Here is a 24,498-nt window from a genome sequence, read left to right on the forward strand (position 1 = left end):
ATGCCATACCCTATCCATTACCTACTTTGTCATATGGCGGAGGTCTGAATACGCATCCCGGCCTTTTTGCGCCATTGGGCCACATACGATGCCTGCATATAAGCCCACTAGAGATAGGGCTTTCTAGTCCACCTGTGAATCTCGGAATGAGATAATCGGTAAGCGAAATCGGGTTATTTTCGTCCAAACGCGAAAGAGAATACGATATAAGAACAAGCTTGAGTTAGCGATTGGCAACCCTAGACACATTGCATCCCCCGTTCGCCCAAACCCTAGCTGTCCCAGCAGTCTGCGAAAATGCAGATTTTCGTCAAAACCCTCACGGGGAAGACGATAACGCTAGAGGTCGAGTCCTCTGATACCATCGACAATGTCAAGGCCAAGATCCAAGATAAGGAAGGAATCCCCCCGGACCAGCAGCGTCTGATCTTCGCCGGGAAGCAGCTCGAGGACGGGCGAACTCTCGCCGACTACAACATCCAGAAGGAGTCCACGCTCCATCTCGTGCTTCGCCTTCGCGGTGGTGCCAAGAAGAGGAAGAAGAAGACCTACACTAAGCCAAAGAAGATCAAGCACAAGAAGAAGAAGGTCAAGCTCGCGGTGCTCCAGTTCTACAAGGTTGATGATTCCGGGAAGGTCCAGAGGCTGAGGAAGGAGTGCCCGAACGCCGAGTGCGGGGCTGGGACGTTCATGGCGAACCACTTCGATCGCCACTACTGCGGCAAATGTGGTCTTACTTACGTCTACCAGAAGGCGGGAGGTGATTGAGTCTGATAATTAGGGTTTTGGAATCTGGAAGTGTTTAGTTTTTTCTTTTTTGTTTCGAGTATTTTTCTTGTTCAATGCGAACATTATATTTTTACTAGTTTCTGATATTTGATGGCGAACCCAGATTATTAGCGGTACCTATTTGGATTCAGATAAAGGCATGTTCTCTTTATCAGTTTTATATTTATGGTCTTTTAGTACATGGCGATAAAATCTGTTATAGCTGCGTTCGTTCCTGGATTGGTTGGTGGTCTATAGTTTCTTAATATATAAGTTCCGGTGCCATGTAATTGCTGCATTTCGGTAGTAATGGCTTTTAAATAAATTACTATCATTCATCGTATGATTTATTCGTATATTCCTCAATAGCCAGTTTTCTGTTGTGATTTGGGATTCCGTCTTGTTGTCTTCGATTTATAAATGAATTTTCAAATGTAGAATGTGTGGGTTACTCTGTTGTGTTTTCATTATTTGCTGTAATTCTCTGAATGAAAGCTTTGTTTGGTTTGCTTATTTTGAGTTTTTTGCTCAAAGAAACTAATAACTGTTGAATTTATAATCTTAATGCAGCATTTTGTTTCTTCTGACCTTCATAATAATTCTCATATGTCTTTTAAAGAGGAGATCAGGATTCAATGTGGTGAATTGTTTTTGTTGAGTAAAAGATTGTATATTCTGTTCATATATACATACTACTCAAATCCATTTGAAGCTTAACGATAGAGCATGAAGTTGTTTTGTGCGCACAAGAGTCTTATTTCTGTGGATGTGGCTGATAAACCTTTTGTGCAGAGATTTGGTTCTATTCTATGCTGTTAAGTATTGTTTTATTGGTTTCATGGCTGGTCATATTGGGATTTCTGATACTTTACATTTCCCCCTATTTTAATGGTTTAGGGTTATCAAAAAAATTGTGATCGCCTGAGTGATTCCTTCTGTATGTTATTTACTAGATTCATTTCATTTACTGGATAAATTGTTTGTTTCCTTTCCTAATCCAGCTTCTTGTATCTTCTTTTGGATTCTTATGAGATGTGATGTTATTGATGTAATTAGTCGGTGCCTTTTGTATCTATCTTCTTCACTCTTCTTACAAGGGTGAAAGGTATAAATATAATATCTTTTTTTTCCTAGACTTGTTTTCTCTTCTTTAACCGAGGAATCCTGAAAATCAATATGGTATGAGAACATTGATTTTTAGGATTTACAGTTATGGTTTTTTAAAATTCCAATCTTGTTACCTGTTCAGATTATTACTTATGTCTATTTCGAGTATATCTTATTGCTTTCCAGTCATATCATGGCGCTTCCTGACTACATCCTTTCAAACAAAATCCTTTTGATCTACCTCGTCCAGAGCTTCCAGTATTCTATTTGATACTTTAGTCTTTGCTATTTGATTGGAAACTCAGGGTTTGCAATAAAAGGTGGCTGAATCGAATTATCTTGATCTGTAGCCTTCTCCATGGGTGTTTTATAATAATCATTTTCCTGCCGCTTAGCTACCTTTGCATCTTCCTGTTTCAAAGCATGCATTTACCACTTGGAACTCTCAATTTCTGCTTCTCCAGTGGATGAAAGTCAGCCTGGTTTTATTCTTTGGCGGATGTGTTTTGCTCCCATCAAACCCGCTTCTGTTTGAATCGTTGCTTATGGCTTTAAAAGTTGAATTGAACTTCTTTTATGCTTTGGAAATTCAACTACTGTTATGCTCGTCATTCCGCGTTGCTTCTCTATGTGAGCATTCAAGAAGGCGAGTAGGAATTTTTGGGAAGTTGCTGTTTTTACCTGAAGGCCCACAGAATCTTCTGTTCTTTTGATCTTCGTTGGCATATTTTCAGCTTATTTTGTGTCATTCCTGGTTTGTCTTGTGAGTTATCTTGGCTGTACTGATCAGCCTGACGGAGAAATCGTGTATAAAGAGTGTCAACACATCGAATTACCGAGGATTACTTGGTTTTATTTTCATTATAAGCTGCGACTCTCTGGATGAAACCTTTGTTTGGTTCGCTTATTTTGAGTTTTTGGCACAAAGAAACTAGTAACTGTCATGTTGAATTTATAATCGTAATGTAGCACTATGTTTCTTCTGACCTTCTTAATATTTCTCATGTCTTTTAAAGAAGATCCGGATTCAATGTGGTGAATAATTTTTGTTGAGTAAATATTGGTATATTCTGTTAATTAAATCCATTTGAAGCTTAACGATAGAACTTGTGATACATTACATTTTTTATCATAATCCAGCTTCCTGCATGTTAAAAATTGTGATCGTCTGAGTGATTACTTTTTCATTTACCGGATAAATTGTTTGTTTCTTTTCCTAATCCAGCTTCCTGTATCTTCTTCTGGAGATTGTGTTATGAGAACCATTGTTGCATAAAATGTGTCAAGCACGGAATGGTGAATGGTTTAAGCATTAAAGATTCTAGTTTTCAGTGGTTCTGCTTTGTCTAATTTCAACATAATTGCCAATGTCTTAATCGTTAATGATCTCGCTCTGGATCAGTTCTATTATGTTCTTGGCGTCTATTTTTTTATGGTTTTAATTGATTGCTTCTCTAATCTGTACCATGACGAACATTTTTGTTTATCCTGTTTTCTGATTTTTCATCTTCCTTTTTTTTCTGAACTTTATAATATCAAAATACCCCTTACTGTTGGACACTGTAACAATACCAAAATTGTTAACTAATAATTAGCATGACTCAACTAAGGTGCGTTAATTGTTTTGGCGGAACAAAAGTTGTGCAGTATTCAAAGTCAACCGAAGATTCTCACCTGCCAGTCTCGTCGCGCATTCCGAGGCTTCCGTCCGTCCGCTCCACCTTTCAAGCATTCTCTTTCTTCTGCATCGTGCAAGGGTCGATGAAGATGCCCGTGGCTCACATAACCCCTCGGCGCTTTACATCATTTTTGCGTGAGTGATCTCTATGACCGAAGCCCTCCCCTCTGCATCCAATTCCGGCCTTCGTCTTCTTCCAGACGAATGAAAAGATGTGAAAAGAAACAAAGAGTTCTCAAACGGGAGAGTTCCTCCGAGTTCTTACCCAAGAAATAAAGCAGGAATTTGGCGAGAGGAGGACGGAGATAGATCTCAGAATCACTACACGCAAAAATGATACAACTCAAACCGTAGGCGCGTGTAAGCCACGAGCATCGTCGACAACCCTTGCATGAACAGATACCTCTTTACCGATCTTCACAGAGAGACTAATCCTCAACTTCCAACCGAGAACAAAAATACAAGATCTGCCTTTTGAGATCCTCCGGATGCTTCTCTTATAGGGGGCAAAAAAACCGTCGAAGCTGCGGTGAACGGTTAACCCTAACTGCATAAAACGTGTCTAGAGCGGATTAATGACACGTCGCCAATCAAACGGGTTTTCGTGGGGAGAGACGACGAAGAACCGTTTTCCCAGAGTAACGCCCTACCGCTTCGTCGTGTTGCGTACGCGCTCCGCGTCGACTCTCATCGAGGAGTCCGCGCGAAGTTTGTGGGAGCCATTTGGTCCGTGGTTCTCTCTGCCACGTCCGAACGAGGTATCGAATCGGATCAGATACTCACTCAATGGCCTTCCCGTAAGTAATTGGCTCTCCCAATCAACAAAATCTTCAGTTTGTTCCAATAATGCACATCAAAAGTTTATGTTACTTTTAGCTACTAAACTCTACAGAAAGAAAACGAAAAACTGCTGTATATTAATGTGTAAATTGAAGGTGCATAAAGGGATCAGCTAGCTTTTTCTGTCATAGGAAACATATAAGCTACATACTAACAAGACTGGATATGCGCATTTGGGAACAATTTTGGGAAGAAGGAGTGCTTTGCTTTTACAATTAGACTGTAGAAACCATAGCAGGGGATGTGAATAAGAGCCAAGCAGAGATACCTGGAAGGAAGATGGATGTACAAGATTAGATTTATAAAACCAGGAATTGGCCAAAACGAAATGCGGAAGTGTGTAGTTTAATTACCATGCAGGTGCCCAAGGTGTTGCAAGCTCAAGAAAAGGGTATGGCCACCTATTGAGAAGACAGATACAATGCAGCATCAAGGAACTTAGAACCACAATGAAGAACCAACACAGAAGTAGCTAACCCCGAATACTTACCATGTGAAACCACATGCATGAAGAATCCATTGAAAAATTACATAGATGCTGCTCCAGAGCACAAAATATGCCAAACGGAAAAATGGAAATGGCTTAAACAATAAAAACATATCGAACGTTAGTGTCAACTATGAATGCACAAAATGCACATGCTGTTATTGAGGATATGATACTCACCAGACTGTTGACAGCAGTGTCTAGAACAAGAAACACCGCGTTGAGAGAATGCATGCAACCCATCAACTGCCAAGAAAATGCTAGCACAATAAGAGAGAGCATAATAACAGAAACCAAAATGGACAATCAAGAAGATGATTGATATGATGAAAAGAAGTTATTTTGGGCTGTAATCATAGAAAATTACTGTATTACTTCTCTGATGATGCCAAGTGTACTATTAAGACTGCCCACTCACTTAAAACCAGCTAAAATTTTATGCAACTCTCCAGAATGAATTACTGTTAAAAATAGCAGTTTGAACATTTCTGTCAGGTTAACTTGACCTGATTGAAACAGATTCAATTAGTCCATGCCTATTCTTACAAATGAAGTTGGTTGAGGCAGCTCAAAGTCAATTAAATACCAGCTCTCCTAGATATCCTAGACTGTACAACCTCTAAAAAAATGCACTATTTTTCTAACCAATTAGAATTCTAGCCATAAGATGCCCAACCCAGTTTCATATAGTCCACTAACTAGATTACCATTTTATTTGATCTTGCAATGAAGTAGGTGATGACACTTTAACCACCACTATAATGAACTATTTATTTCAAAAAATCAGTTACTTCAATAAATAACAATGAGTTTCTCTTTCCTTTCTTTCTTTCTTTTATTATTTTTTCTTTCGAGATATTCTCTTTTCTCTTTTCTTTCTCTAAGCAGCAAAATAAACAAGTTATATTTTATATACAGCATGCACACAGGTAATCTACACTTAGCAATCCAATAACGTTAGATGCTGCTGGAGAGTTCAGACAGCCAGTAAATCGAAACAATGACAAGGGTGGAAGCAATATCTTCATCTTCACAAGGTCTGGAAAATTGGAGCTTTCATGCAATAAGGTACAGTCCAATGATTTAACATTTTTTAACTCAAAGATTTGACAAAGTGAAGGTGGTTCTTTCCTTTTTCTTAATAATGGATACCGCCAAGATACCCAGACATTCACAAAATTTGAACCCGATTCTTCACAATAAGAGATGCCACAATGCAGTCTCTGAGACAAAGGCTATTTGAACAGATAAATATACTTTCAGACAAGTAAGTAAATGCACAGATGATACATTAGAACCCAAACGATTCCAGAAATTCCAGAAACAACACTCACCAAATTCAACTTGAAATGGTCATTTGTCAGAAATGGAACTATGACACACCAGAAAACTATATCTGTTAGCACCACAGCACCTGCACAAGTCTGTTAAAAGTCTCAAATAAAAGTACATCTTTTAATGTTACAATCTGGAGGAAAGGAACAGGGGATATTTCACCCAAGAAAAGACTGAGAAAAGGGAAAAAGAAAAAAGATTTCTTAAATGATCAGAAGAGGATCATACTCCATACTGTTTGTCTGAAAATTTGCTCCAGTTTGTTTACATCAACTAACCTGATATAATATTTGCAACAGATATCCCCAAAACCCAGCAACTCTTTTGTTTTCATTTTGCTCGCCATGACTTGGAAGTTCAATATTTCCATTAATTTTATTTCTTGTGAGAGGTATGCTTGATGTACAGTCTTCCAAATCTGAGTTGAGAAATGGACCCTCTTCCTCCTTATCAATATGATTCTTTGAAAACATCCAGCATCCATGAGCAGAAATCACAGTGCCAAGCTACACGGAGGAACAAAACAAATTAATATCAAATGTTGGTTTAAAAATTAATTCATCAGTAGCTTAAGAAACAATCTGAACAAACTAATTAAGTGTGAGAACACAGACATGAAATTCATCAATCTTAACTCCCATGAAATGAATGAGAGAGGATTTACCGCAAAATAGAATATGACTAATGCAAAGGTCCACCTGTAAATCAGATATTAAACAAGGCAATATGGTCAATGTTAGAGGAGCAGAAATTGACATCAATAAACTTTTGATTTGAATGAAATTTCATATCCTACTTCACAGATTGTTTCAACCCAATTACAGAACCTAGAAGGTCTCAGACATTAACTAAATCATTACTTGCTGCAAGTCAAATGTAAATGTGTCACTTGAATCATGTAAAAAAATGTCCCACTGGGTAAATAATGAACTGATGACCATGCCTGATGGTGGCAGTCCAGTCTCATTGGTACCAATGCCATAGCACTATGGTGAACGGTACAATCCTCAAAACTGAACAGAGTGAAGGAAACACTCATCATCATAGGGGACATCAAGAAACCCTTGAGAGCAAGACAAAAAATGTAGAAAAAGAAGTTCTATTTAAAATATAAATAAAAAGAAGAAAAATGTAATGCCGGTAAATCAATTAATCAAAAGATGGACTGCAGTGTATTATCTGTGAAGTGCAAAACGATAGACACCTCTCAGACATTTAGGGAGAGTCAATTAGGCTTCTTTATAGATTTTATTGTGAGCAGAATTTCCACTATAAAGATGAACCGCAATTCTTGTCAATCTCTATACGTCAGTGAACATATTTCTCTGGAGAATAGAACATGGTGAGCAGGCTATGTAAGGTATTGCGCAAAATCAATTTCTGGGTTCAAAAGAGGCACATCTTATGATGAGGAAATGAGAATGTCACCCTGTAAATATAATGTGGAGTGACTTCTACTTTTTGTCTAATGGCAGTGAACCAGAAACTTAACACAGAGCTCAGCTTTGGAATGCAACTACATCATCACACGCACGTAGACGTTTGGTAACTTTCACAAGGAACATTGGTCATTCATTTGTTAGATTGAAATACTACTTCCATTTTAAGGTTCAAGTAATGTTCATGAAAAAATCTGATCTTACAGAGACGACACGACAAGGATGACTCCTCCCACTTCGGCTTAAATGAGCTGAATTCTACCACTGGATGTCACCCACAAAAGTAAATCAATCAAGAAACCCTCTCCTTAGAGAAGAGCGGGACACAACCCAACAGAACTTCCTACAATCTTTCCCATATTAAAACCTAAAACCATGAGAGAAGCAAAATCAAGCAGAAATTATCGATTCCAAAGAAACCACTAAAAAAGTCCTTACTGAGTGTAGAAGTAGAATTCGAAAATTCCACGGTCCACCACCATCCGAAGAAGAATGAATGACATGAGAAAAAAGACGATGGCCCTGTAGCCGAGAAGCCATAGGGGATGGAGCCGTCTCCAGCAGGGCATCCAAAGGTCGACAGAGCTCAAAGGAGCTCTCTTTTCCCTGAACACGAAAACGACAGCTATGATCGCGGGGATGACGAAGATCAGAGCACACACAGGCACTTGCCATCGTAGCCAATACTGTAATCCCAGTTCATCATCCGTCGCCATTTTGACGCCACTACTCCCCTTGATACCCCAATTACCCCCTTCTTCCTCAATGAAACAGAGATCGAACAGGTGGGCAACGCAGTAAAGGTCGTGCGAGCCTCCCAACTGCCGAATTCAATATCAACTCTGGCAGGTCGACGAGTCGAACCTCCTGCAGTTAGTCAAAAGGATCCCAAAAACTGGAAATTTTGAGAACCAATGACGTTCATACACATTTCAATGGAGAACGGACAAAATTAATTTATTTCACTGATCTTGACCGTCCATTAAATCTAATCGTATCAAATTAATCAGTTGGAAGAATTTACGGTTGCTATATAGACAGAATCCAACTCCGTAACAGCTTACTCGGTGTAGTAAACGAATATCGTCGAATCGTATCGGCTGATTTCGCAACCGAGGAGAACAGCCATGACGACGCCGGCGACGCCGCGAAGTCCCAGCAGCCACAGAGGGTCCATCCATCTCCAGCAACACATCCACAACTGACGGTCTGATACCAGACCGGCCTCCTCCCCTGTTGGTTCTCCGTCCAGCAGGGCCATTAGAAAGCTCTCGCACTTGGTTCCTGCTCGGCGCATTCCGGGGCCTTCTCGTCCCCTTAGCACCCACAAGGAGCCCAAAATGGCGCCTGCGACGATTGCAAAGCAGAGCAGATCATACCAGTGGATCACCATTGCCATGGGGACGGAACAAGAAGGAACGAAATGAGAGACAATGCAGTGCACCAACAGCACTTTTGTGTTCTATATCGGGTTAGTGACACTCGACCATCAGAGAGCTGGTAGTTTTGACTGTAAGGTAGTACTATGTGAAGGAGAAGAGTGTGAACTAGAGAGATAACTCGGCTTTCTCTTTTGAAAAAGAGATTTGCAGTAATATTCTCTGATTTTTGTGTGTAAACCTGCAGCTGAATTGAGCTAATATGTGTTAATTCAAGAAACTCCAATTCATTTTATTGTAAAAGCTCAACTTTCACTCGAGCTAATGGCTGACTTCTATGAAGAAATTAGTTTAATGTATATTTTATCAAGTGTTTGTCTCTAAAATTCCTATTTTGAGGTCTCTGACTCCTTTTTGATTGCCTCTTTAAAGTTTGGTTAAGGGTAAGCGAATTCCATAGAAAATTTTAATTTTAATATTTTGGCGTTCGAGCTAAGGCTCTTCGTAGGCTGGCCGATGAACTTTTTACTGGTTTTCCAACTTGTTGCCTTTCATCTTGCTTCATCAACATGCTTGCCTTCCCTCTCCCGAGTCCCAACAAGCAACAAAGAATCAAAAGCATTTTTCCTCTCAACCACACCTCGTAAAGCTTTAAAAAATGAGAAATTAATTAGACTTGGTTATCCATTTCAAGGGTTATTCTTACCTTAAACGACTGTTTGCTTTCTTTCATGGCGATGGGGTTGGCTTATGCTCCCTACCTACACAAACGCGCCCCTACCTTGTAATCCACTGACTTGAATCACAAGACAAACAAACTTCCTGCACAGGTTCTTCTTTCCTTCTTCCTTCTTCATCCGCGCTTATAATGAGTCCGTAGGAGCAGTTCAATTAATTCACAATCGAAGGGGCTGGAAACGCAGAGTTGGGGTTCAGAAATGGAGATCGTGTTCTTTGACATTGAGACGACGGTGCCAGCTAGAAGCAGCGGAGAAAGGAGGTTCTGGGTTTTGGAATTCGGGGCGATACTGGTGTGCCCGCGGAAGCTCGTCGAGGTAGACAGTTTTGCGACCCTTATAAGGCCGGGAGACATCTCGGCGGTTCCTCTTTCGTCCCCCAGATGTGAGGGGATCACCGCTGACGCAGTTGCTTCTGCACCCACTTTCGAAGAAGTTGCAGATAGAATCTTCTCCATTCTTAATGGTATAACGATGATAGTTACCCATCTTCCCCTCTGTTAATGATCTCTGTACACATAACTTATCTGCGTCTGCATTTTTCTGGGTAGGGAGAGTATGGGCGGGGCATAACATTCAGAGATTCGACTCCGCGCGCATCAGAGAAGCTTTTGCTGACATTGGTCGTTCTCCTCCGGAGCCTGTCGGAATGATTGATTCGCTGAATATCCTCAACCGGAGGTTTGGCAGAAGAGCTGGGGATCTCAAGGTAAGCCAAGAAACCTGACGAAAGATAGAGCAGAAACAGATTAAAATTACTGCGAACAATGATTTGATTAAAGCAACTCGATCTGTCTCTGTTCCAGATGGCTACTCTAGCAGCCTACTTCGACCTTGGGCGACAAAAACACAGGTAGGATAGGATTACACAAACCTGTACGTCTGGTTTATTTATCTTTGTCGCAGTCTCTTCTGAATCTCCGGCTCTAAGACTCGTGGAAGCTGAGTTGCAGGAGCCTGGATGACGTGCGGATGAATTTGGAGGTCATTAAGCATTGTGCAACAGTACTGCTGCTGGTAAGTACTCCATCTTGATCAGAATGGTCTCTGATAAATCTCGTTACGAGGTAATACGATTTCTATTGATGATCAGGAATCGAGCCTCCCGGACCATCTGCTGGCTTGCAGAGCATCAGGCTCTTCAGGCATCGTAACAAGAAGCAAAGCAAACGGCACATTATGCCAGGAAGACAGTACCAGAAAATCTCTCTCTACGTCTTTCCCAGATTGCCAAAGAGTTGCTCCTTACGCGAAACCGAAGCTAAGAAAGGTTAGTAATTCCCTCTCTACGTTGTTTTCTGCTGCTGAGAAGCTACTATTTAATTGTCTAATTGTGAATGAAATTTCTGCTGAAACAGATGAAAGAAAGAGGAAGATCGAGCTTGGTCATTTGTCAATGACATTAAGCAGAAATAAAATTATCTATTCTTTCTCATTTTATTTGTTTTTGTGAATATCTCCATTTGATTGATTCTTCGTAAGAGCTTTCTACTGCTGAACTAATCTGACAACCACTCTTCAAAGCTCAAATTTTGCAATTATGGTGGCGGGTTTAGTCATAGAACCACCAAACGGGTAACAAAAAAATAAAAATAAAGATCGCCGTTGCCGGGGATCGAACCCGGGTCACCCGCGTGACAGGCGGGAATACTTACCACCATACTACAACGACTTGTTGGTTTTAGTTATTAATTTAAAGAAATAAAAAAGGATAAATTATTCATATACCACCTTTTTTTTAATTAAAATTACCTACATATCTCATACCTACCATTAAGTAAAATAAATTAACTCTAATTTTTACTTGTGAAAAAGTCATATATATTGTAACAAAATTTAAAAATAGATATAGGTCTAAATAATAAATTTTAGTAGGGGTTCATATTATTTTCATAATTTCACAGTATATCGATTTTTTCCGTTTAGTTTAGAAGATAAGATCTTTGATGATTGTATTTATATTTTCTATTTTAAATTACACATAAATATCACACTTAATTAATATAAAGATGTAGTTCAATTTAATTTCTTTTATGATATCATAACAGATCGATTGTCTTATTTTAATGTTTTTTTGTTCATCACGCCCTCTCTTCAACGCCATCTTTGACGGAAACTCGCACTTCATGCACCTCCAACGATTCAAGCTGAACCACCAGAAGTGAGTTCCAATGTCCTGCAACAGCTCTTTGTGCAACACCCTCTAAAACTTACACCGATTTCTTCCCCAGTGACATCTTCAAGTCTATTTTGATTTTGAGTCGACATTTCGGAACGAAGCCATCCTAGAATCCCACCAACAAAGCTTCAGATTTTTTTCTTTCTCCCCAACCTAATATTTTAACCTCAAATCCAAAGGTTTGTGATAACTTGAAAGTAATTAGCACCACGTTATGCCCATAGGGATATGTCAACAACAAAGAGAGCCACAAGAATAAAATTAACAATAACCACCCAAAGTTTAACCCCCTTTATCTATCTTATCCGATAACCTACATTTAAAGCAATTCCAGTTCCGTTTCGCTTCCTTTCGTCTCCGGCCACGAATCAGGAAAGACGAGAGAGAGGACTGCCAGTCAAACGGAGTCATCTTGGTTTCAAACTGGGTGGGTGCTGACGTTTCAATGGCAGAGCAAGTGACAGGTTATCGGATCGTGGATCCGCATATGATAGTGAGACGATACGTTTTGGTTTCATGATTCGATTCCCCTTTCTATTATCTTCTTTTTCGCGTCGACGCGGGTTTCGTTCTAGCCATAATTTTCTGCTTTGACCAATGACTCCAAAACTTCCGAGTTAGATTGGGCGAATTAAATTGGAACTCAGTGAGTCTAATAAGAGTCTAGTACATTATGGATTCGTTATTATCAAAAAATAAAAATATCCCTAGCCATAAATGAAATAAGCATGCGCATTATTGTTCCAACTTGGACTTCACATGGTACGTAGAAAGTGGTTCACATAATGCACGTTCAAATGTCACACGCATGCGACTGTCCTTTTACCCCCAGGAGGGGCCCCCACCCCAGGATCCAGCACATAATACAAAGTAGCCACGCGAGTCTTCCAAAATAAAGAGTTTTAATTTCAAGTTCAAAGGAACACGTAACGGACACCCACCCCCAACGCTGTCCCGTTTCCTGTTTTTAAAATATGGGTTGACTTTGATTTTTCGCCTGACCCGAGATTTCTCACACGATATTTAATACGTAATTTTATTTTATTTTTTATTTAAAAAATTACGATAAATTTCGTTCTCCCATGAACGCTGTTGAAATGAAATGATCATTCAATTAAAATTAAGGTGAAATTTGGTAGACCCAATTTGGTAAATATGATAACTTACGGAGGTCCATCTAGTAAAAGCATAAAAAAGGCTCCCCTTCATGAGTCATCGTGGGAGAGGTGACGTCGCCTAATGTGAACACAAATAATCCTCTCGATTATTCCGTCGGCGAACAGATACAATTCCATAACTACCCTCATTCGTTTTTTAAAATTACAATTACACGCTTCTTCTTAATTTCGGTTCGGTTTCGCCGTTTATGTGGTTGGGTACGTGTCGAATGGATGGGTTTCATAAAATCTGAACCCGACCTCCAACCTTAAACCAAAATCTAAATCCAAAAAACACGTTCATGGGGTTGGGAAGCCCCATTCTTTTTAGGTTCGGTCCAATTAACTTACTAGCGAACCCAGGGTTTTTTTCTCGCTTTTAATATGCGAGAGGCCAGGTAACTGCAACGTGTCGGCTCCTAAGCCCCATCATCGCGACCAAGGAAATGGTCTCGCAGTATTACCAAAAGCCACCCAGACGCACAGCTGCCATTTGCTCTGATTGGGTTCACCCGTCGCCGCCGGTTTCCCAAAGCTCGCGGGTATAAATATCCTGCGTCCACTACTTTTTCCATGTTCACTTGCTCCCCGAGGACAGTCGATTGAAAGACGACCCAAAGATCCCACGCCTGTAAAAGACTTTTTGGTGCTTTAGAAGGTTGAAGAGAGAAAACCCTAATCGCTATCTTGGAAGGAAAAGAGAACGAGGAAAATCTTTTTGCGGAGAGGAGAAGATTGGAATCGATTCCATAGTCGGTGGCTTGTGTTGGTGATGATCTTTGATTTCGAGGTGTGACAGATGGTGGCTGGAGCGGAAGTTTGTCATCAGAGCATGGTGGTGTTGGATGTTCAATATCGGTGCAACTTGTCGAAGAAGAACGACGCGCAGAAAATTGAGGAAATCGTGGAAATTCGCGCGTCCGATTCGGTTTCAGTGGAGATCTCGCCTTCTGAAGTGGTGAGTACCTTTTTTATTTGATTTATGGGGTATTGGTTCAGTTTTGGTGCTCGGATGTTTGTTTACTGGTTGAGGTAGGTGTTCTTGCGTCTCTGATTTGTGGAGGATTATTTTTGTATCTGGCTGCTAGCTGGATTACGACAAGTGGTTGTTCTGGATGCATGTTGATGATAGGTTTTTGTTGGAGATGTTACGGTTCGAGAAAAGAATAGCCGAAACTGATTGTTTGTATCGGATGTTGTATTGGGCTTCTAGTGTCTGGCGTGATGGATCTTTGCCTTACGGTGTGGAACTCTAGCAGGGCAAACAATTGGTCTTCTTGCTTTTAGTTGATGAAATATATACCAATTTGTTTTTTTTTTCTCTATTTCTGAACGGTGTGAGATCTGGTTGTCTCAGCGGAGACTGTAGTTATTCATCTAGGTTGAGACTCTCGTGATTTGGGGTTTGGACACCGGAAAGCTCTACTTAGGCTGGATAAAGGGTATTGATCTATCTTTGATTATTGATAGATAGGAAAATCTTTCTTTGATTTAGGGAACTCGTGCTGTCAAAGAACTGGAAAATCGAATTTGCACCTTCTGCGGGTTAATAGATAGAACTCTATGGGGCTATTCTTTAAGTTTTACCCTTGTTTATTTTAGATGTTAAAGTTGCTACTTATTGCCTCTTAAAGGAAGACTAATTTCAGGTTCCGGTATTGTATTCATTCCGTGCAAAAATAGTCTTCAGTTGTTTTGACTTTCAAATGTAAATTCTTCTTCTTGTTCTTGATAACTTTGACCGATGCCGTAGTGGAAATTGTTTGCAGATGGATTTATTTCTGACTTGAAGGTGCAATTAATGAAAATATGTTTTATCATGTGCACTTCGCCTTTCTGACCTGTAATTTTTTTTCTATTTCTTCAGGAGTTGGTGGCCCCAGAAACTAGTGCTAACAAACCCTTGGAATCTTCGTTGCTTCAGTTTGTGCCATGCATTCGCTCTGGGAGCTTTGCTGATATCGGACCACGGAGATTCATGGAAGATGAACACATAAGGATTGATGATCTTTCCTCCCACTTGGGGTCTTTGTTACATTGTCCTGTGCCGAGTTCATTTTATGGGGTTAGTGAGCATTGTTTGACTTGTCTGCAGCAGGCCTATTGTAATTCTAATTTCTGTTATTGAGCGAGCTCTGCCCTCTTTTACAGATCTTTGATGGCCATGGAGGCCCTGATGCAGCCTCGTACATGAGAAAAAATGCTATGAGATTCTTTTTTGAGGACTCTGATTTTCCTCGAGCATTTCAAGCAGAAGCAGATGAGAGTTTCTTGGAAGAGCTAGAGAACTCAGTCAGGAAGGCATTTCTTCTTGCTGACCTTGCATTGGCAGATGACTGTACTATCAGCAGTTCATCAGGGACAACAGCTCTGACTGCTATGGTATTTGGAAGGTTGGTTTATCAGTACCTCGTTTCTACTATTTTCCTAACCCTGTTGGTGGTTTCTATTCTTATTTGGCTTCCATTTAATTGACGGGGTTGATGATGTTTGCTGCAGGGTTCTTGTGGTGGCCAATGCAGGAGATTGCCGAGCAGTTCTCTGCCGCAAAGGCGAGGCAGTTGAGATGTCCCAAGACCACAAGCCCATCTATGCCTCGGAGCGTAGACGTATAGAAGAATGTGGTGGGTTTGTGGATGATGGGTACCTGAATGGTGTGCTATCTGTGACGCGAGCCCTTGGTGATTGGGACATGAAACTTCCCAGGGGTTCAGCTTCTCCTCTTATTGCGGATCCTGAATTCCGACAAGTAGTTCTTACTGAAGACGATGAGTTCCTCATTATTGGGTGTGATGGGATATGGGATGTGATGTCTAGCCAACATGCTGTGAGCGTTGTGCGCCGCGCACTCCGCAGGCACGATGATCCGGAGCGGTGTGCGAGGGAACTAGTAATGGAAGGCTTGAGGCTGAATACCTTTGACAACCTTACCGTCATAGTCGTGTGCTTTGCAGCTGCTGATCGGGATCGGGAAGTGGTGGTGGCGTCGGAGCGGCGAGAAGTCCCGAGATTGAGGTATTGCAGCCTGTCGGCGGATGCACTGTGTAGCCTGAAAAGCTGCCTGGAAGATGAGAGCCGTTAGGTGGTCATCTCCTCTTGTATATAACTGCGTCACTCACTATTTGACACAGTACTCTAGTATCTAGAGTAGGAATTCCTGATATCTGTTTTTAAGGCTGCTTCAGGGGGGGAAGAGGGGAGAAGTTGAAAAAGCGGCCAGCAGTTTTGTTTTCGTTTTCTTCTTCGTTTTATGAACCGTGAGAAGGGATGGGATGCGTACGCCTGTTTTTAGTGCGGTTATACATACACAAATTTATGCGAGGAGGAGGAGAAAAGCCTCCCATAATAATCTGGCGAATTTGTCTTCCATTTGGGGCGTTGATTCTCACATGTTATCTGTATATAAACTGGTTTTGTGTATGATGGAACCCATTCTTCTTTCTCCGTCTCCAATAAATCTTTTGCTCTAATTTCGTAGACTCTGGAGTTGGGCTGAAAAATCGAGGAGCCTTCGTTTTCCACATTTGCGTCCTTCTACAGGAGATGTGGAAAGCAATCCAAGTACGAATAGGAAGATGACGCGAAGCATCTGATTAAAATCAATCTTCTGCAGACTTTTCGTAACAGCTGTGTTTTGTGGTCAGCAGTTAGGTGAGGCGTTGCGATCTACTTACTGAAAGCAAATCGACTCCTTGCGTGTCTCCAGTTCAACAAACAACAGACATGATAAGGACACCCTACTCAGACTTTTGACTGCATCAGTCCAAAGCTTAAGGAAATTATTGAGGAAATTATTGAAACCCACTAAAAATGAGCTTCTCTATCCAAACTCTTATGAAGAACATCAGTGGCTCTACGCTCACATCTTTGTGATTTTGTCCCAACCAAGTAAAGCTCAAATAAAGCTCCCATTTTATTAACATGAGCATGCAACAGTTGAAAAACAAGAGATAGGAAAGAAGAGGAGGATACGTTTGTAGCATTGCGAGGCCCAGAACGGTTAACATCAAGGGTAATTCACAAAGCTTCCTGACCTCCTGTTGCATCATAAAAAATAAATAAGATGCTTCAGAATCTCTTTAATAACAGGAAAAATAGTATTTGCAGTATAACATGGAGTCACCACCACCATTATTATGCTGCACATAATATGATCATCAATACTTGTTACATATTTCCCCAGCTAGCTAATAGATTAAATCATCACTAAAACAAATGGAAAAAGTAACCACCTGAAGTATGATACTAGACTGCAGTATTTACAGCTCAAAACAGAGGCCTGTCTATGTGGTGTCCTTTGTGAATCTTAAGATGAAACACTACAAGAAAATGCCCCACTCATCGATGCTTCTTTCACCCAAGCTTTCTGCACTCTCTTCAGAACTCTCATTGCTATTCCTCTCCCATCATCTCTGTATATGCACATGTAGCAACAAAATTGCTGAAAAGCAAATGTGTGCTAATTGGGAATAAATAAGAAGACATGCCTCGTCAGTGATAAGCTGTTTTCCATACGTGAAAAAGAGAACCACCTCACTTTCACAGGAAAAAAAGAAAAATAAAAGAGGGAGAACCAACTATGAAGGGTTAACAAAATCACTGACAAATCATTCGAGTAAGCAATAAAAGATGTGGAGATCTAAACCCGTAATATAGCCTGCCAATCATGTTCAGGAACATGATCCTTCAGTTTCCTGTCTTATTTCCTTCTCAATGTAACTCTCCTCTTTGAATGCCATTTTCTAGTGGTCTCAGCTCAGGTGGGTCAGAATGTTTTCAGTTCAAGTTGTCATGACTAGTGGCCATGATTCTATCATAACCCTAGAAAGCATATCATAGATGTTGCAGGATCAAATGTGTAAGCTTTACTAATCATTTCATTGAGTATCTTGATAGCCTTTTCTAACAGATCTTTCTTGCATAACTCCTCAATCAAATGTTTGTACATGAACCCCTCAACTCCAACCACTCTCCCCATAGCCATATTAAATGGCTTTCAGAAGCTCTCCCATGCTCATAAGCTCATCTCTTTTGTCCCAAAAATGGTGAGAGAGATCTCAAATACGTCTTGCTCTGATCCAAAATACGTCATCCTTGCAGAAACCCCTTTACAGCAAACTAAAAGAGGAAACTTGAGGAATTTGCTCCCTCTGTAACATCTCCTGTAAGAGTGTAGCAGCCTCTCTTACTTTCCCTCAATCAGACTACCATAAATAAAAACATCTGGAATAATTTCCTTTTATTGCATTTCTTTAAGAGATTATTTAACTTATCTGTCTAGTTTTTTCTTGCCAAACCCTGGATCAAGGAATTATAACTTTTACTGCCAGGTCCACAATTTTTCTCCATGTCTCGCAGAACATGGAATGTTTAGGACAGTTTCCCGTGCTTGCCAAAGATGTATAGAAAAATGTCATACAATACTGAATCAGGAACAATGTTCTTTGACATCATCTCAAGAAATTTCTTCTTAGCTTCATCTAATCTCCCATCCAACCCATTAATTATTATGAATTAGGAGACTAAATCTGGAAAACACTTATTCCTGCTATTGGAACTGTCTACGAACCCATGGAATGCATTATCAAGGCCTCCAAGGCGGCACTTCCGTGTATCCACATCTCATCCACAATTTCAATTGCTTTACCAAATTTCCATCCTTTTTGATTCATCTCCTCAAGAATTCTGTTTGTTTCAAAGATTTCTCCCTTACTGCGAAACCCATGAATGAAATAGTATGTGACCACATCTGGGGGAACTCCATTGCTTGTCCTGAGAGTCATCAGAGATCTTTGTATCTAAAACCAACCCCTCTTTGCAGAGACCATCACTTACAATGTTATATGAATAACTATAAGGTTGTACCCCCATTTTCAACCATCTCATCTAATACTGATCAAGCTTCTAAGAATTTCCTATTCCTCACTAAACCAGACAAACATACATTGTAAGTTTCTAACGTATCAAAGGAACCAACCTTTTTCATTGACTTGACCAGTTTCTCAGCTACCTCCAACACGCCCCTTTTACAGAACCCATCCAGCATCGCATCATACGTAACAACTAACAAGATTTGGTTTTGGCAACTCCACCGCATCACCGGTCTCCACCCACCCAACAGCTTGTAAGACCTTTCCAGACTTGCAAAGTGCTGAAATCCTAGAATTAAAAGTGAGGACGTTTGAAAAGATTTCTTCACTTTTCATCTTCTCTACCAGCTTCTCAGCTTCCTCTATATCACATGGTTGGATGAACACGGAAATGCTCCCATCTGATCCATAACCTCCAGCGCTTTGGTACTATTCCCACATTTACAGTACCCATGAGCTAGAACCCCAAAACTGAAATCAATCTGTTTGCAGGCCTTCAAATGCATTTTCTCGACCAAATTGCCGGCGTTATCGAAGCAGCCAAACTCACAAAGGGAAGACATCAAAATGTTGAGTATAAGTATCCGGGGAGGTTCTAGAACGAATCATGTCTATGCACAGGAAGGACACCAAATCGGTTCTATTTTGTTTGAGACAAGATTCGAGAAGCATATTGTAGAAGCGGACAGAGGGTGGTAGAGAGGGTAAATTGGTACAAAGGGATTGAAATTGCGAGATGTCTATGTCGAGCTAGCTAGTGAAGCGAGAGAGAACCGAAACACGTCTGGCGGAAGACGCAGAAGTGGTTGGTGGAGGAGGTCCGGTTCGGGGAGCATGCGCGCTTGGGAACAATCGCGGTGACGGATTCGAGTGTCTGTTTAGGGGATGGAGAAGAAAGAATCAGTTTGAAGAGATGCCAGCAAGAGCCATGGCTTCCTCTGCAGGGTCATGACCAGATGATCGACGGCCATGAGAGTGAAAGGTGGTTTCCGGTGATGAGCAGTTTTCAGTGGCATCCATAGACAGGTACTGCATGGCACTCATGTTCGTTGTCTTCGCGGCAACAGCCATCATTCTAGTCCTACCCGTTGGCATATATTGCAAAATTAACAAATAATAGCTTAATTTAGTAAATTACTCTCATTCAATTGATTACTGCCTCTCCACTCTAATCCTCAATGTTTACAAGAATGTTAGGGTAAAAACTGAATTACCTACCGTATTCATTTTCGCTCATTCTTATGTAAAACCAGCCAAAGTGATATTCCTCTCTTCCAATAACAAATTCACTTTCTCCTATCTTCCTAGCATTGCTCAGCTTACGCTCATTTCTCCTCTCCCTGTTCTTTCCATGCACTTTCTAAAATAGACCACCCTGTAATTCACTTTCACCTTACTTTCCCTCCCCCGACTTAGTCGATATTCAATATCGAACTTATGTTGGTATTACATCTGTCAAATGGTAACCAACATTGATAAATTAACTATAAGGAATAAAATTGTTGGCTACTTTTAATTCTTTTCATCAATAGTCAATGGAATTTTTATACATGATTTAGTTCAACATAATGTTAATGACATGCACATCAAGCATAATCCTGGATTTGGAATAATTGTTTGTGATTAGTAGTTCAATTCACATTTCTAACTGGTAGAGTATCGAACAGTCAATTGAATCCATAGATTTATATAAGGAAAATAGTTTCAAGTTGTCTGATTGCATCTATAAACATGCCCATATGCTCCTAGGAAGAAGTATGAGAACTTAAAAAGCAACAACAAGAGAAAAAGCAACTAAGAAACTCCAACAACTCCTTGGTGCAGAACAGATGGAGACAAATACCCAAGTTGTAGATTTGCCCAAATGTTCCTCAGTTCATGATATGTATTTAGAAGCTTACTGTTCTCTACTCCAGTGACATCCCGCTTCTTTTAGTATTAAATTGATGAGCTTTTAGATAAAAATGTAGCAGAGATCCTCAAGGACATATAGGAAAAAGCTTGAAGTTTAAAGAACATTGAATTGTCTTGATCAACGAGGTCTCTGAACTTTATATATGTTACACAGTGATGCCAAACCTACAGAGAGGCTCTGAGAGGTTTCACCAAACTGAAGAAACATTTCCTTGCAACTGGTAGGACAGCCAGATCAGGAATCCTTTAGATTTTTGAATAAATCTAGGCTGGTTTTTGACATTCCAAGTGATAGATAATGATCGAACAGCTAAAGAAACACTTACCGAGAAATAGTAACAAAGAAATGGTTATCTTCGAGAAAGACAGTTGGTTACATAAGTCAAATTTTATGGGAGTTTTTGTTGAGACCCTTCTGCATAGTTCGCAAATTGCCTCAAGCCAATCATCAGCAAACGTTCAAGCAAGGGTCTCAAAGCCTGAACAAAAATATATGTCAATCCAGTGAAAGCTAGGAGATAAGTGCATAGTAAAGTGTCTCCTATTCCAAATGTAGTATAGCTTTCTGGTAACTTACTGATCCAACTGGAATTAAAATTTGAGGAATTTCATATGAAACTGTCAGCTGAAACAGAAAATCCACTCTTGTTAGGGACTCTTTGCTATAAGCAATGACAAGAAGAAGAACGAACAACTGAGTACTGATTGATTCTCACATCTATTATACATGATGAAGGACCTTTTGGATAAAATCTTACAGCACCTCTGCAGAAGGCAGTTGAGTCAGTTCAACTATAACAGATAACCGAAGCATAAAAGACGTTGTATATACTTCAAAAAAATGAGATTTTCAAAAAAATGTCAAATCAGGTTACAAACATTCTTACTAAATTTTTAACTAGATGAGCAGAGATCTTAGTTATGTTGCTTGATCTTCCATGCAGGGAGCATTGAAAGGATGCTGCATTCATGGAAGGCCCCTTAACACTACTCATTTTCATAAAGGGGTAAAACAGCAAATACCATACTCTTTTGTGTTTTTACTTTGGTCATTTAGGCCAAACAGTCGAGAATCAATCAGTAAAATGGACATACTTGTTAGGGAGACCTTCTAGAGATCGCCAATGGATTTTTTGATTTGGAATAGGCTGCAACATAAGAGAAAAGGACCAAATAGGGGCTTAAAAGACTAAATAAATTTAAACACCCAAACAAAAAGGACCATCAAATGACCAAAAAATAGTAATAATTTTCACCTGCATATTTCGAGCTAGCCAAGCAAATTCAAGATCTTGGCCAAATGCTGTATATTTCATTGACCAACGTGAAAGGTCTGGTTTATCTTCTAAAACCTGTTAACAAAGAAACAAAGTTCCAGTTGTCCCTAGATTAGTTAGAAAAGGATAGCTGAAATTCGTCCAACTGACTGTTAATGTCGTCTAGGACTATCTTACATAAGCATTAATAAAAGAAGCTTAATGGGTATTCACACGAACCTTTACAGATGTTATGAACAGCATCCAACGGGGAATGGATTCCCGATCAGAGTAATAATTATAGGCTACAGAACAGGGAACATCAACCTCTAACTTAACCCTGCACTCAACTTTGACTAGTTATAAGCAGTAACTTCACTGATCCATGAGAAAGTAAAGGTGATTACAGTTACATATGAGACTCAACCAGATTTAATTTTTTGTATCCTCATTAGCTGAAAAGATAGATTTCAATCCATCATTTTGTGACATCAAGTAGGTTTGCATCACCAATTATACACCTTATTACATTTGCCTTCTAACAAAAAAGTTTAACTGTTCTCTGTTGATAATCATTCTATGGGACTTTGCTATTTTAGCATTTATATTCTAATTATCATGACTTAGAACACCCAGAAACCAATCCCATTCCACCACAGAAAAACAAAGACAAAGAAGCCGAAAGAAAGAGGAACACTTGACACACACATACAAAAAAGATACATAAATAAAGGAGGATATTTATCATGCAAACATTGTACCACATATGAAAACTACATAAAACGTTCAAGAGATTTCTTACATTATATCTAAAACTAGCACTAGAAGAGGTGAATAAACAAAAGAAAAAAAAAGATGTACTATAAACAGATTAAATAAGAGAGCAAGAATCCAACTAACAGATTGAAGTCACGGGGAGATTTGATGGGTATCTATCAAGTCATTTAGAATAGTCCGAGATGGATAAAGTAATAGCTTATTAGTTGAAAAGAGGCCTCTGACTTGGCTTGTCGTTTTGAGATGAACCTGGATCCAATATTCAGTTCTGGTTGGTGTCTCATATTCAGAAAATCTCACAATTGCGATAATCTAAAGTAAAAAACAAGTTCAAACGGGAAAAGTATGAAGTAATCAGCAAACCTATCGCGTTTTGTGAAGGTCAAAACATTGAGCAAAAATTCTAGCATTAGGCAAATGGGAATCTAAGATACAATTGGAAAGTTACCGAAAGAACAAAAAGAAAAAATCTACTCGTCTCCATGAACGGAGAATTTTTTTGGGAGAAATAGCTCATGGGCAAGGAGATAGTACGTGCAGTCTTGCCATTCCATGACCGGGGAAAAGGGTCTGACGCTTGTGAAGAAGGAATTTCTCCTCTCCAATCGACAGGGAATCCTGAACATGAGATGGCTTAGAGATGACTTCCGAATACCATTGCCAGTGAAAATTGTGGCCGGAAAGGCCCCTTTACTGGTCAGTTTGAAACGGGGAAGAGACCGTAGTCCTGAGATGAATAATGTCACCGCTGAGGACATCCCCGAGAGAGAGGGAGAGGCTTTCTGGGTGCAAGCCAAGAAACGGAGACGAAAATCTTCGCTCGCAGAGAAGCAGGAAGTGGAGCTGACGAGTTGTCTCAAGTGATCTGACTCGCAGACCACACAAGACATCACGGTCGGCGAAGCAATAATCGACTTTCTACCATCCACGGACGTCAAGGGCCATCTCAACCTTAAATTTCCGTGGGTCCGATTACACGGACGGCACGATTTCGTCTTACTTTTTCTGTTAACGCCAAATGTCAACTTTCGAAGAATGGACGGTCCTGATTCTATCTCTTACTATAACATAGATTAAGAATTCTTAATAACAATAATCAAAGTTGGAAGATTTTTCCATTTTAAAATGGTAGATTTTTTTAAATAAAATTTTATCTTAAATATTTTATATATTTTAATATATTTTGAAAATATTATACTATAATTATTTTTTATTTTTTATTTTTTATTTTTAAAAATAAAAATACTATGATTATTTACAATTAGTCATTAATACATTTTAAATTTGTTCAAATTGGGTATTCTTTAGCGAGCAATTTCGGCTCGAAGGAAAAACCCTAAACCCTGTTTACAAAAAAATGAGTTTCAGTAGGAACCTGTTTCTCTTTTACCCGTCTTATCCTATTTCAATGATATGTTGAACTCATTTTTGTCTGATGGTGGGTTTTAGATTTTGATTCAACAGAACAAGAGAGTGATTGAAGAAAATGTTGAACCAACTAATGATGAAGCAATCATCCATGAACAGAAAGCTAGGAATCTTTTACACAAAGCAGGTTGTTGCAGAGAATTTGAA

The 24,498-nt window shown here is 39.7% G+C and overlaps 5 protein-coding genes and 1 non-coding gene across 9 annotated transcripts; 3 read left to right on the forward strand and 3 right to left on the reverse strand.

The window, feature by feature from the left end:
• The first annotated feature begins 244 nt into the window (after positions 1-244).
• LOC137956603 (ubiquitin-ribosomal protein eS31 fusion protein) lies at positions 245-905 on the forward strand. The gene has a single exon (XM_068804156.1). The coding sequence runs from the start codon at positions 298-300 to the stop codon at positions 766-768; it is 471 nt and encodes a 156-aa protein (XP_068660257.1). The 5' UTR covers positions 245-297; the 3' UTR covers positions 769-905.
• A 3,543-nt stretch (positions 906-4,448) lies between these two features.
• LOC137956857 (uncharacterized) lies at positions 4,449-9,053 on the reverse strand. Of its 2 annotated transcripts, none has more exons than XM_068804507.1 (8): positions 8,719-9,053; positions 6,880-6,913; positions 6,494-6,721; positions 6,215-6,304; positions 5,061-5,126; positions 4,884-4,975; positions 4,747-4,794; positions 4,449-4,661 (listed from the first exon to the last, which is right to left on the reverse strand). In XM_068804507.1, exons 1-8 carry the CDS (start codon positions 9,051-9,053, stop codon positions 4,544-4,546), a joined length of 1,011 nt encoding a protein of 336 aa, XP_068660608.1. In that variant the 3' UTR covers positions 4,449-4,543. The 2 variants fall into 2 exon arrangements, with proteins under 2 accessions (XP_068660608.1, XP_068660609.1); XM_068804508.1 differs by lacking the exon at positions 8,719-9,053 and adding an exon at positions 8,093-8,517.
• Positions 9,054-9,770: 717 nt separating this feature from the next.
• LOC137956377 (protein NEN4-like) lies at positions 9,771-11,170 on the forward strand. The gene is made up of 7 exons (XM_068803853.1): positions 9,771-9,817; positions 9,914-10,236; positions 10,322-10,479; positions 10,577-10,623; positions 10,724-10,787; positions 10,864-11,040; positions 11,129-11,170. Exons 1-7 carry the CDS (start codon positions 9,771-9,773, stop codon positions 11,168-11,170), a joined length of 858 nt encoding a protein of 285 aa, XP_068659954.1.
• A 200-nt stretch (positions 11,171-11,370) lies between these two features.
• On the reverse strand, positions 11,371-11,442 carry TRNAD-GUC (transfer RNA aspartic acid (anticodon GUC)). Its single transcript has one exon. It is a non-coding gene; the product is annotated as a tRNA-Asp (tRNA).
• A 2,179-nt stretch (positions 11,443-13,621) lies between these two features.
• On the forward strand, positions 13,622-16,385 carry LOC137955577 (probable protein phosphatase 2C 2). The gene is made up of 4 exons (XM_068802584.1): positions 13,622-14,064; positions 14,974-15,171; positions 15,258-15,499; positions 15,606-16,385. Exons 1-4 carry the CDS (start codon positions 13,906-13,908, stop codon positions 16,186-16,188), a joined length of 1,182 nt encoding a protein of 393 aa, XP_068658685.1. The 5' UTR covers positions 13,622-13,905; the 3' UTR covers positions 16,189-16,385.
• Positions 16,386-16,991: 606 nt separating this feature from the next.
• On the reverse strand, positions 16,992-23,775 carry LOC137955850 (uncharacterized). Of its 3 annotated transcripts, none has more exons than XR_011113187.1 (8): positions 23,458-23,775; positions 22,387-22,486; positions 22,147-22,242; positions 21,986-22,038; positions 21,607-21,655; positions 21,468-21,515; positions 21,217-21,369; positions 16,992-17,143 (listed from the first exon to the last, which is right to left on the reverse strand). XR_011113187.1 is itself a non-coding variant. In XM_068803025.1 (7 exons), the coding sequence occupies exons 1-7, from the start codon at positions 23,679-23,681 to the stop codon at positions 21,280-21,282; spliced, it is 660 nt and encodes a 219-aa protein (XP_068659126.1). In that variant the 5' UTR covers positions 23,682-23,775; the 3' UTR covers positions 20,789-21,279. The 3 variants fall into 3 exon arrangements, 1 of the variants encoding a protein (XP_068659126.1); XR_011113186.1 differs by lacking the exon at positions 16,992-17,143 and adding an exon at positions 20,789-21,108; XM_068803025.1 differs by lacking the exon at positions 16,992-17,143 and having other exon boundaries at positions 20,789-21,369.
• Between the last annotated feature and the right edge of the window lie 723 nt (positions 23,776-24,498).

The sequence above is a fragment of the Aristolochia californica genome, unplaced genomic scaffold, assembly GCF_029961685.1.
Source record: "Aristolochia californica isolate CCGP_79_NKW_82.1479 unplaced genomic scaffold, dmAriCali1.0.hap1 SCAF_2, whole genome shotgun sequence".
NCBI lineage: Eukaryota > Viridiplantae > Streptophyta > Magnoliopsida > Piperales > Aristolochiaceae > Aristolochia > Aristolochia californica.